A 13,951-nucleotide genomic window follows, 5' to 3' on the forward strand; every position below is an offset into this window, starting at 1 on the left:
CTATGGCCACACCATCCTGAACATGCTGGATCTCATCTAATCTCAGAAGCTAAGCAGGGTCGGGCTTGATTAGTACTTGGAAGAGGGAAATGAACACATAATGGTGTCACATGGTTCTCAAACCTGGTGAAAAAGTTACCAAATATCCTGTCTTAATCTGCACTCAATTCAGCACTCAAGATGCTCTTAGGAAGGCCCAGGTGAACTGGGATACATAGCCTAATACCTCCTACAAGGTTTATTCTAGTAGGGTGGAAGAATGTATTTTGTGGAGGTATTTCTTACTACTACAAATAAGAATTCTAGCCAACTTAAATTTTTAAATTAAAAGTCAAGATAAACACAGCAAGTGTTTCTTGTTTTCACTGTATGGATATTTACCAAATACAGATACTACAAGCTGGTAATTGACTGACAGAAACAATGAGCCTTTTTATTCTTTCTTACATTTTGTTTGACTTCTGAGTCTTTGTGCCCAAGGAAAGTTACTTCAATTATGAGACAAATCAGCACAATTCAAATGAGTTCTCTAATGACAGCATTCACTTGGAAATATTTATTTAAAGGTTTATTTTTCATCAAACAATTTCAAAATTATTAATTTTTAAGAGTGTTAGAGTCTTATTTGTATTCCTATATATTTAAGTCAGTCTGGATCTTATAAAAATTTTAGTGAATGGCACAAAAAACAAGGAAAATAGTTGCATCTTTACTTGATCTCTTTAGTTCTATTTCCTTTCCTTTAATATATGTTATATTTTAAGCAGATATATATATATATATATATATCCTAAAATATAGCTCCTTAAAAAGAGCTTATTTGATATTTCCCTGGTTTGGTGTTTACAAGTACAAATACAACCAAGATTTGACCCTCTCCTCAGCAAAGTATCCAAATCCTCAGGCTCCTAGTCTACCAGGCAGTTTCTAGGTGGGCCACTGCCATTCTGTTCTCACTCAGGATATTGGAACTGGAAGACAATTTGGAAATTTTCTAGTCTAGTGCCTTAATTTTCACATAAGAGAATTTTTCCAGAATGATAAAGAGATATGTCAATGACACATCACTGGCTAGTAAATGGTACTAGAACTAGGTGTCCCAACTCCTAGTTTAGGGTGCTTTCCATCACATCATTTCACTAATTACTTCACAGACTACCAGGAAAAGTCTAAATTATTCTCTAAGTAGTCTGACAATGAAGAGAAGTCATCACCCAGGCTCTTGCTCTTTTGGCCTATACTGCTAAATTTTCCACTATTTAAAATATTCAGTTCATTCCTCAGGATGAATGTTGATGCCCTAAGGATAAAGATGAATATCCAAGGATTTCCTATAGACTTATGTACCAAAAACTTGTCCAAGGTTGGATATTTTAAAATACTAAGATACTTCTCAAGTATGGGTCTGAATAGTTTCAATCTTGTGTCCTTTTGCTAAAGGTCTCTTTAGGAAATCAATGATACAACAACTGTATCTTGGGTCACCCTAACATTCTCAGAATTTCTAGACTCTGCTGATCAATACTGTAGCACTAGCTAAGGAAGGGTGAGTAGGAGGTACAAAAAGAAATGGCTAAAAGTCACTAGGTTTAGCCCTGTAAGGCATATTCCTCCAATTCATGTATTGTTAGTTTTGTCATATATCTCTCAGGTAGGGCCTCTCCCCATTTTGCAAGATATACAAGATCAGTTGAATGGATGTTTGAGAAGCTAGGATACTAAAAATTATGGTAAAAAGTGATAGCAAATACCCTAGAAGTGGGAATAAAATGCTTACCATTGATTCAATTTTCTGGCTCATTTCTGTGAAATTTTTAGAAGCCTCTTTTCCAAACCCATCATATAGTTTGTCACTTGTAAATGACAATGTGCTATAGTAATTGTAGGTTGTCTTTTTATCTGCAAGGATAGAGGAAAAAACTCATCATACTTTTTATCAGATGTGTGTAAAGCATCATCATTTCCCCATTTGGTAGTTGCTAGACAGACTGAGACAGGAAACAGTGTAAAGCATCATCATTTCCCCATTTGGTAGTTGCTAGACAGACTGAGACAGGAAACAATGCTACCCTGGTCAACATCTCCATCATCCTGTTCTGACCTTCATGGTTATCTCAAGATAAGAGACAACAACATTCATCATCATAAGATTTAGAGTATAAAAGCCATATGAAATGCTTGGTGTTCCTGTAGGCTAATTAGTCATGTGTTATCCATTCCTGAATAAGCCACAAGAAGCAGTAAGTCACACCATCTGAGCATATCAACAGGAATAGATTCGGAAGCTTCCCAAGAGTAAATGCATTTTTATATTTTAAAAGTAGATTTCTTCCAATTCCATAAACTACACATCAATTCTTGCCATAGGGACTCTAGTGTAAGAATATTTATTTTGGATAAGGAGATGAGGGTAGGGATTAAAATGCTAGGAGCTCAGTATATAGAAGTTTAAGGAGGTAGAGTTGCCACTGGACATAACCCTCCAGAGACACTACTTAGTTTCACCTGGTTCCCTTGTCACTCTATTTATTTTCTCCCACCAGCCATAGGAATTGGTTTGTCTGTTTCTTTAGCCATTGTCTCCACTTTCTGCATCCAGTTCAAGCAGCCCATGTTTTTGGTCTGCTGAAGAATTAGTGCAACAATTCAAGCTTTTCCTCTACCCTCCTGTACATGAAGCAAGCACAGAGCTCAGAAGATTCATTCCATGAATATTCAGCTGACTATCTTTTCTGTGAGAGACTCTGTGCCAAGCATCTGGAACATGATGGTTGCGTGTGGTTATGATAGAAAAATGGAGTGTGCCTCATCAATCTCAGGTGCTCTCTTGCTTCTCATCCTTTCCCTCACTTAAACCCCAGAGGGAAAGGAAACTAACATTAGACACCTGTGTCCCAAGCATATTTGCATATCTCATTCAATTTAAAATAACTCCCATAAGAAAGTAGTATTATCCACATTTAACAGATAAGGTCTACCGTCTCAGAAGTGTAAATAAATTGCCCAACCTTAACATGACTTGGCCGGAAAAGACTGAACTGGGTTTCAAGCTAAGGTCTAATTCCCAAAGCACAAATTTTCATTATATATTGCTTCTTGGAGTGGAAAAAACCAAATACACTCACTGAGGCTATAGGAGAAATCTCTAGTTTTACATGAGAGTTATATAAGAAAAAAAAAAAAAAAAAAACTACCAGTAAATTCCAAAAGAATATTCTAGCCATCCAGAGGATTTGTTGGGACAGAAAGGGAAACCTCTGGTCAGACTCGGACAAGGCCTGGGGAGGGGTTGGTTATGCATAAAGGAGATGGATGACACTGAAAGGTCAGGGTCTCCTGAGCATTAGCCACTTAAGTGAGGATCTAGGGAGGATTTGCCTTTCTCCCTCTCTTTCACTGAATGACCTTGCCCTTGCCCTGAGGCCTGTTTGACCTGAAATGCAAGCAGATCACAATATACACAATTTCAAGTAACATTTTAAATTTATCTAAATATTGACCAATAGTTTACTTTAGGTCTAAAGTTGGGCCCAACATGTATCCGGAGAAAACCATAATTCAAAAAGATACACATACCCCAATGTTCATTGCAGTACTATTTGCAATAGCAATTGTGTTGTATTGTAAATTGTATTGTATTGTAAATTTACTGTTACAATACATGGAAGCAACCTAAATGTCCATTGACAGAGGAATGGATAAAGAAGAGGTGGTACATATACATAGTGGAATAAGAAAGCCATAAAAAAGAATGAAATAATGCCATTGGCAGTGACATGGATGGACCTAGAAATTGTCATACTCAGTGAAGTCAGACAAAGACAAATATCATATGATATTGCTTATATGTGGAATTTTAAATAATGGTACAAGTGAACCTATTTACAAAACAGAAATAGAGTCACAGATGTAGAAAACAAATTTATGGTTACCAAGGGGGAAATGGGGGGAGGGATAAATTGGGAGATTGGGATTGACATATACTCACTACTAGATATAAAATAGATAACTAATAAGAACCTACTGTATAGCACAGGGAACTCTATTCAATACTCTGTAATGACCTGTATGAGAATAGAATTTTAAAAAGTGGATATATGAATATGTATAATTGATTCACTTTGCTGTATGGCAGAAACTACACAACACTGTAAATCAACTATACTCCAATAAAAATTAATTAAAGAAATAAAGTTGGGCCCAAGATTCTGCATTTCTAACAAGCTCCTAGATGAGGCGGATGTTGCTGGTACCTAACCACATGTTGAATAGTAAGGTTCTAAAGAGGAGGAAAACATACTCTTCTACATCCTTAGACCTGTTTCTTTTCAGTTATTAGATTGAATTATTTGAAACTGCCATTTATATAGGTTAAAAATGGTCAAATATCAGCAATTTTATATGCTTCAACCAAATGAACAACTTATCTAAAGTCAATATTTTAATTTGCCTGATAGACTCAAATAGGTTGCTAGGTGTCAAAACATATTTCCAGTTACCAGAATTATATGGCATGTGCAGTTGTTGAAAAATATTATTGAGAATATTAACAGAGAAGAAAAATAAGGATGAACATGAGTTTGCTGATAATTTTCTAACAGCTTTGTGATTCTATAACCTACAATGATGTTCATAATAGATTCACCTGCTGTCAGTCAAATCACAAAAGGGACAGAAACGCAGTCCCAAAGGCCACTGGATAAAAACTGAACACACAGTTCTATGCTGTCCTGGGTTTTATGCCAGAATGATGCAGTCTGATCACCTCCATCTTTATCTGCCTGTTTCTACAATAGATTTGTTTGGCTCAGTTTGGTTATCTAGGCATGCCAGCACCTAAATTCTCATGTGTTATATCTACTCTGTTCTTAGGTTATATCTCTAAACAAAAGACAGATCACAAATATGACAGTAACACGTATCATAACAATTGCTGTTTATTCAGGTGTGGTGTGTGGGCAGTGAACGTTGTGTGTTCCATATTACTCAGCTTATCATCCCAACAATAGGGTACACAGGAACAGGTTACTGAAATCTTACCAGGTTTTTATTGTATGCATATGAGTAAGATTTGTAAGCCTTATAATACTTGGCTTGGGAAGAGGCAAAGGAGAAGTAGTAAGAACATTTTCTCTCACTGAATTAATAAGATCCCTAACATGACTAGGAATTCCTTGTTAAGTCAGACAAACCAAAATATGCCCCAAGAAAATATCGTAGGTATAATTCATTTATTTTTATCATTCAGTATTCAGTAAACATTAATTATCTAATATGCACCTAATAAGTTCTTTAATAAGTTCTAGAAATATAAAAATGAGTAAAACATAGGTGTCCATGGAGAGGAATAATGATGCTTACAACATAATGGGACTTAATATATTCAGAATAGAACTGTAGAATTATAAAGTTATTTTAGCTATTCTTTTTATACTAAAAAAACATGCTCCAGAGAAATTATCAAAATGCAGATAGTCCAAATTCAAAGAACTACATGTGGGCAAATTCTACCCCCCCCCCAAAAAAAATCTTTGAATACTTTTTCTTTCAGGAATAATCCACCTTGTTTAGGAAATTGAGATTGGATTTGTGTCTGCTAGTAGAAGGTAACCAGTTTACAGATCACCATCTCTCTTTACAAAAAAGCAACTGCTACAAATTCCCAATTCAATTAGAATCCAGTGATTAGCTTCTTTGGTTACAGGGTCTTGAACATCAAAGCATTATCTAGTCACTAAGAGAGATATTAAACAAATAGGTCAAAGTGGAGTCAACTAATTAAAACCTGAGACAGAGTAAGAAGGAAACTTCAGAAGGGTTGTTATGCCCTACAAGAATAGTTCTGAAGTACCCTGGGGACCTTTCTAATAACATAGCAGTGTTCAGGGTTCATCTAGCAGGGAGGTACCTGATTACCACAGAGTGAACCTCTTTGTAATTAATATTCTCAGCATATCCTATCTCCTTTAATCACTTGCAATATATACCAAGATGATTTTAAAATAACGAATAGGCATTTATTCAACAATATATTACTATAAGCATTTTCCTGACTTACTAGTACAAAATAGAGCCTACTTCCCTATGATCCCTGACTGTACAATTTATTGAGCTGTCGGGATTTCAATGAGTTGGAGTTATTTTAAATCAAGATGATTGTCTTATGACCTCAAACAACCCCAAACATTGGACTGTAGCTTTCCTATGGTTTTCCCTTAATTAAGACTTGATTATTGCTGTTAATGAATATGAAAACTAGCATGCTATTCCCAGCAGGAAGCATTGCTACATCAAAGATAGAAGAAAGAATCCTCCTTGGCTTGTGAGGATTAAATGAGTAACAAGGCTGGTGAAGAGTTCTTTGTACCAGCTATGCAAACAAATTATAGAAATGAATGAATAAGCTTGAGGCAAATCAAAACAGGTATATAATCAGGAAATATTTGAGGTAAATCACTTGATGCCAGGGCAACCCATACTTACTGTATCTCACATAATGAACGATGAGTCCGATGCACACTGCCAGGACAATCAGGGATATAAAGGTGATGAGGCCAATAACCCAGGGCTCCAAACAAGCTCTCCTCCTGGCCCTCACCACAGCTGGCCTGAGAAAGAAAGCAAACGATGGATTATATTACAGTGCACACCCATACCCACTCCTTAGGTGAAGTAGATATTCCTGGGGAACTAATTCAGGACACTCAGTTAGAAGGAAGAGTACTGTTTTGTTTTAGAACACACCCTAATCCCTGGCTGCTGAAACCATTCCTGGCTCTGGTTGCTTGACCTTAGGCAGGTAATTTGACTTCTCTGTATCTCAGTTTCCTCATTCAAAAAATGAAGATGATAATAATAGTACCAATCTTATAGGATTATTGTAAGAATTAAATGAATTACTGTATGTAAAGTGCCTACAACAGTGCCTCCATCATAAAAGCCTTTGTGCATTTAAGAGCCAGTTCAGAAAAGTCCCCTTTATTTCAGTAAACTATATTCACCCCTAAGTATCACATCATAATATACATCTTGAACCCCTTGGGGATAATGTCTGTGCCTTACTTATCTCTTTATTCTCTGACCACTCTGATGCTCAATATATATTCACAGAGAGGATTGAACTGAAGTTGATTAAGCCAAATTGAACTGACCATTTGTCAGTACCACAACATGGGTTTCAACCTCTCTCAAAGCACTTCTGTTCTGCCTTAGTCTTAGAAAAGAACTTGGAATATTACAAAAAGAAAAGAAAGGTCAGACGTTGTGAAGAATAATTACTATTTAAGTAAAACCTGATTTTCATAAAACACTTTATATAATAATCAAGCTTTGTGGTTGATATGTCTATTTCACCTTTTTAAAATATATAATTTTCCAACTATGATTTTATCTATCTACTGTGAAGTATTATCATAGTTCAGAAAGTGATAAATGAAAATAAGGAGACATTAATTTCAGGAGACACTTCTTATTTGTGGTCATTGAATGTCTGTATATAATTACAATATCCAAACAAAAGCATAAGGAAAGATACCACAATGAAGTAACAGCATAGTACCTCATGACATTACTAATTCCCTAAGTCAGTGCTTAAGTTTTAAAATATTAGTTAATAAATATTTATTCAGTTTTTGTTGAGTATTTGGCACTAGCTCATTTCTTTACCTTATAGATTGTGCCTGCTTGTCTTGTTCACACAAACACTTCAGATGCTTTGTGCTTTGTGGAAGAATCATGTCAGCTGGCATTGGTGAGATCTTCAATCTTATTAGATTCTTATTTTAGTCTTGAACAAGACTATTAAAATATCCAGGGCAGAACTAAAATATTGAATACATGCTCATGGATCATATGTTTTCATTGCTATGTTTTTAAAAGAAATACAAATAAATTACTACTTATAAAATTACAAATAATACAGAGGGAAGACAGAAGAAGCAAGAAGAACTACAATTCTGCAGCCTGTGGAACAAAAACCACATTCACAGAAAGATAGACAAGATGAAAAGGCAGAGGGTCTTTTGTACCAGATGAAGATGTACCAGATGAAGGAACAAGATAAAACCCCAGAAAAACAACTAAATGAACTGGAGATAGGAAACCTTCCAGAAAAAGAATTCAGAATAATGATAATGAAGATGAGCCAGGACCTCGGAAAAAAAATGGAGGCAAAGATCGAGAAGATGCAAGAAATGTTTAACAAAGACCTAGAACAAACAAACAGAGATGAACAAAACAATAACTGAAATGAAAACTACACTAGAAGGAATCAATAGCAGAATAACTAAAGCAGAAGAACGGATAACTGACCTGGAAAACAAAATGGTGGAATTCACTGCTGTGGAACAGAATAAAGAAGAAAGAATGAAAAGACATGAAGACAGCCTAAGAGACCTCTGGGACAACATTAAACACAACAACATTCGCATTATAGGGGTCCCAGAAGGAGAAGAGAGAGAAAAGGACCAGAAAAAATATTTGAAGAGATTATAGTCGAAAACTTCCCTAACATGGGAAAGGAAATAGCCACCAAAGTCCAGGAAGGACAGAGAGTCCCATACAGGATAAACCCAAGGAGAAAAACACTGACACACATAGTAATCAAATTGGCAAAAATTAAAGACAAAGAGAAATTATTGAAAGCAGCAAGGGAAAAGCAACAAATAACATACAAGGGAATCCCCATAAGGTTAACAGCTGATTTCTCAGCAGAAACTCTACAGGCCAGAAGGGAGTGGCATGATATACTTAAAGTGATGAAAGGGAAGAACCTACAACCAAGATTACTCTACCCGGCAAGGATCTCATTCAGATTCGATGGAGAAATCAAAAGCTTTACAGACAAGCAAAAGCTAAGAGAATTCAGCACCACCAAACCAGCTCTACAACAAATGCTAAAGGAACTTCTCTAAGTGGGAAACACAAGAGAAGAAAATGACCTACAAAAACAAACCCAAAACAATTAAGAAAATGGTCATAGGAACATACATATCAATAATTACAGTAAATGGGAATACATTAAATGCTCCAACCAAAAGACACAGGCTTGCTGAATGGATACAAAAGCAAGACCCATATCTATGCTGTCTACAAGAGACCCACTTCAAACCTAGGGACACACACTGAAAGTGAGGGGATGGAAAAAGATATTCCATGCAAATGGAAATCTAAAGAAAGCTGGAGTAGCAATACTCATATCAGATAAAATAGACTTTAAAATAAAGAATGTTACAAGAGACAAGGAAGGACACTACATAATGATCAAGGGATCAATCCAAGAAGAAGATATAACAAATATTATAACTATATATGCACCCAACATAGGAACACATCAATACATAAGGCAAATGCTAACAGCTATAAAACAGGAAATCAACAGTAACACAGTAATAGTGGGGGACTTTAACACCTCACTTACACCAATGGACAGATCATCCAGACAGAAAATTAATAAGGAAACAGAAGCTTTAAATGACACATTAAACAAGATGGACTTAATTGATATTTATAGGACATTCCATCCAAAAACAGCAGATTACACTTTCTTCTCAAGTGCACATGGGACATTCTCCAGGATAGATCACATCTTGGGTCACAAATCAAGCCTCAGTAAATTTAACAAAATTGAAATCATATCAAGCATCTTTTCTGACCACAAGGCTATGAGATTAGAAATGAATTACAGGGAAAAAAACGTAAAAAACACAAACACATGGAGGCTAAACAATACGTTACTAAACAACCAAGAGATCACTGAAGAAATCAAAAAATATCTAGAGACAAATGACAATGAAAACACGATGATCCAAAACCTATGGGATGCAGCAAATGCAGTTCTAAGAGGGAAGTTTATAGCTATAAAAGCCTACCTCAAGAAACAAGAAAAATCTCAAATAAACAATCTAACCTTACACCTAAAGGAACTAGAGAAAGAAGAACAAACAAAACCCAAAGTTAGCAGAAGGAAAGAAATCATAAAGATCAGAGCAACAATAAATGAAATAGAAACAAAGAAAACAATTGCAAAGATCAATAAAACTAACAGCTGGTTCTTTGAGAAGATAACCAAAATTGATAAACCATTAGCCAGACTCATCAAGAAAAAGAGGGAGAGGACCCAAATAAATAAAATTAGAAATGAAAATGGAACAGTTACAACAGTCACTGCAGAAATACAAAGCATCCTAAGAGACTACTACAAGCAACTCTATGCCAATAAAATGGACAACCTGGAAGAAATGGACAAATTCTTAGAAAGGTATAATCTTCCAAGACTGAACCAGGAAGAAATAGAAAATATGAATAGACCAATCACAAGTAATGAGATTGAAACTGAGATTAAAAATCTTCCAACAAACAAAAGTCCAGGACCAGACGGCTTCACAGGTGAATTCAATCAAACACTTAGAGAAGAGCTAACACCATTCTTCTCAAACTCTTCCAAAAAATTGCAGAGGAAGGAACACTCCCAAACTCATTCTATGAGACCACCATCACCGTGTTACCAAAACAAGACAAAGATACTACAAAAAAAGAAAATTACAGACCAATATCACTCATGAATATAGATGCAAAAAACCTCAACAAAATACTAGCAAACAGAATCCAACAACACGTTAAAAGGATCATACACCATGATCAAGTGTGATTTATCCCAGAGATGCAAGGATTCTTCAATATATGTAAATCAATCAATGTGATACACCATATTAACAAATTGAATAAAAAAGATATGATCATCTCAATAAATGCAGAAAAAGCTTTTGACAAAATTCAACACCCATTTATGATAAAAACTCTCCAGAGAGTGGGCATAGAGGGAAACTACCTCAATATAATAAAGGCCATATATGACAAACCCACAGCATACATCAGTCTCAATGGTGAAAAACTGAAAGCATTTCCTCTAAGATCAGGAACAAGACAAGGATGTCCACTCTCACCACTATTATTCAACAGAGTTTTGGAAGTGCTAGCCATGACAATCAGAGAAGAAAAAGAAATAAAAGGAATCCAAACTGGAAAAGAAGAAGTAAAACTGTCACTGTTTGTAGATGACATGATACTATGCATAGAGAATCCTAAAGATGCCACCAGAAAACTACTAGAGCTAATCAATGAATTTGGTAAAGTTGCAGGATACAAAATTAATGCACAGAAATCTCTTGCATTCCTATACACTAATGATGAAAAATCTGAAAGTGAAATTAAGGAAACAATCTCATTTACCATTGCAACAAAAAGAATAAAATACCTAGGAATAAACCTACCTAGGGAGACAAAAGACCTGTATGCAGAAAACTATAAGACACTGATTAAAGAAATTAAATATGATACCAATAGATGGAGAGATATATCGTGTTCTTGGATTGGAAGAATCAATATTGTGTAAATGACTATACTACCCAAAGCAATCTACAGATTCAGTGCAATCCCTATCAAATTACCAATGGCACTTTTTACAGAACCAGAGCAAAAAATCTTAAAATTTGTATGGAGACACAAAAGACCCCAAATAACCAAAGCAGTCTTGAGGGAAAAAAATGGAGATGGAGCAATCAGACTCCCTGACTGCAGACTACACTATAAAGCTACAGTAATCAAGAGAATATGGTACTGGCACAAAACCAGAAATATAGATCAATGGAACAAGATAGAAAGCCCAGAGATAAACCCACACACCTATGGTCAGCTAATCTATGACAAAGGAGGCAAGGATATACAATGAAGAAAATACAGTCTCTTCAATAAATGGTGCTGGGAAAACTGGATAGCTACATGTAAAAGAATGAAATTAGAACACTCCCTAACACCATACACAAAAATAAACTCAAAATGGATTAGAGACCTAAATGTAAGACTGGACACTATAAAACTCTTAGAGGAAAACATAGGAAGAACACTCTTTGACATAAATCACAGCAAGATTTTTTTGGATCCACCTCCTAGTGTAATGGAAATAAAAATGAAAATAAACAAATGGGACCTAATGAAACTTAAAAGCTTTTGCACAGCAAAGGAAACCATAAACAGGATGAAAAGACAACCCTCAGAATGGGAGAAAATATTTGCAAACTAATCAATAGACAAAGGATTAATCTCGAAAATATATAAACAGCTCATGCAGCTCAATATTAAAAAAACAAACAACCCACTGTGATGCTTTTGCAAATATGTTCCTATAACGGGTTTCATCTTCAAGGAGTTCATGGAAAAGACTCTGACAAGTACAGGTTTCTGGTAACTGACTATACTGCTGAACTGAATGAATAAGCATTTTCAGAACTCTAATGGAAAACTGAAGAATTCATAAAAGTGCTAACAAAAGATGAAGATGAAAAAAAAATTACATGGGACTGAGTGAACTGATGAGGATGATTATAATTTTTGTGAATTTCTGTTTGAATAAAACAAAAAAAAACCCCACAAGGACTCAGAGGCAAAAAATATACAAATCAATTTTCACTGCAAAGTAAAGGAGCTGTTACAGTGGAGGATTACTGGACTGAATGTCAATATTATGACATAGTTTGAGTGTGTTTTGTGTTTGGTAAATGCAATCATTGTTGCTTTTGTTTTAGTCATCCATTTATAATGCTTGGTGTCAGTTAATTTAGCTCTTGTAAAAATAAAATACAGTGTGTGTGTGTGTGTGTGAAAAAAAAACAACGCAATCCAAAAATGGGCAGAAGACCTAAATAGACATTTCTCCAAAGAAGACATACAGATGGCCAAGAAGCACATGAAAAGCTGTTCAACATCACTAATTATTAGAGAAATGCAAATCAAAACTACAATGAAGTATCACCTCACACCAGTTAGAATAGGCATCACCAGAAAATCTGCAAACAACAAATGCTGGAGAGGGTGTGGAGAAAAGGGAACCCTCTTGCACTGTTGGTGGGAATGTAAATTGATACAGCCACTATGGAGAACAGTATGGAGGTTCCTTAAAAAACTAAAAATAGAATTGCCATATAATCCAGCAATCCCACTACTGGGCATATATCCAGAGAAAACCATAATTCTAAAAGACACATGCACCCCAATGTTCATTGCAGCACTGTTTACAATAGCCAGGTCATGGAAGCAACCTAAATGCCCATCGACAGATGAATGGATAAAGAAGAGGTGGTACATATATACAATGGAATATTACTCAGCCATAAAAAAGAATGAAATTGGGTCATTTGTTGAGATGTGGATGGATCTCGAGACTGTCATACAGAGTGAAGTAAGTCAGAAAGAGAAAAACAAATATCGTATATTAATGCATATATGTGGAATCTAGAAAAATGGTACAGATGAACCAGTTTGCAGGACAGAAATAGAGACACAGATGTAGAGAACAAATGTATGGACCCCAAGTGGGGAAAGCGGCGGGGGGGGTGGGGATGGTGTGATGAATTGGGAGATTGGGATTGACATGTATACACTGAAGTGTATAAAATTGATGACTAATAAGAACCTGCTGTATAAAAAAATAAATAAAATACAATTCAAAAAATAAATTACAAATAGCCTACTGCTGCCGTGTCCACTGTTATACAAACATACCTATAAAGTGTCTGATAACATCAGCCAGGCCCTTGGACTGAATTATGGTTGCATTCCCTACCATAATAACTGTGAATAGTTCTCAAAGAGAAGTTACAATCATAACAAGGTGGTAGTCTAATTACCAGACAACTGTTTCCATTTTCTTTTAATAGCACCAAGACAAATGGTGGGAAACTCATTGTTTTTATTCTAAATGTTTTTATTTATATTCTACCTTGTTCTAGACTGATTTAAGGTAGCTTATAAAGATATATATTTACATTTATATAATTATAAAGTGATATATAGTATTAAATTACATTTACATATATGGTATTAAATTAAACATAGAGATGCAAGAATAAAGCAAAACATAAGTGAAAACACAAAATGAGAAGAGTACTAAAACTAC

The 13,951-nt window shown here is 35.3% G+C and overlaps 1 protein-coding gene across 1 annotated transcript in view; it reads right to left on the reverse strand.

Moving 5' to 3' along the window:
* Window positions 1-7,748, reverse strand: part of LOC309961559 (transmembrane protease serine 11E-like) — a gene marked incomplete at both ends in the record, with an annotated part of 29,491 nt that extends 21,743 nt beyond the window's left edge. The window contains 3 exons of the mRNA XM_082838978.1: window positions 1,778-1,899; window positions 6,484-6,608; window positions 7,666-7,748. Of these exons, the coding sequence (XP_082695104.1) occupies window positions 1,778-1,899; window positions 6,484-6,608; window positions 7,666-7,748 (330 nt within the window). The remainder of the gene's footprint in view (window positions 1-1,777; window positions 1,900-6,483; window positions 6,609-7,665) is intronic.
* Between the last annotated feature and the right edge of the window lie 6,203 nt (window positions 7,749-13,951).

This window comes from Leucopleurus acutus (genome assembly GCF_964270905.1).
Source record: "Leucopleurus acutus genome assembly, chromosome: 4".
Classification (NCBI taxonomy): Eukaryota; Metazoa; Chordata; class Mammalia; order Artiodactyla; family Delphinidae; genus Leucopleurus; species Leucopleurus acutus.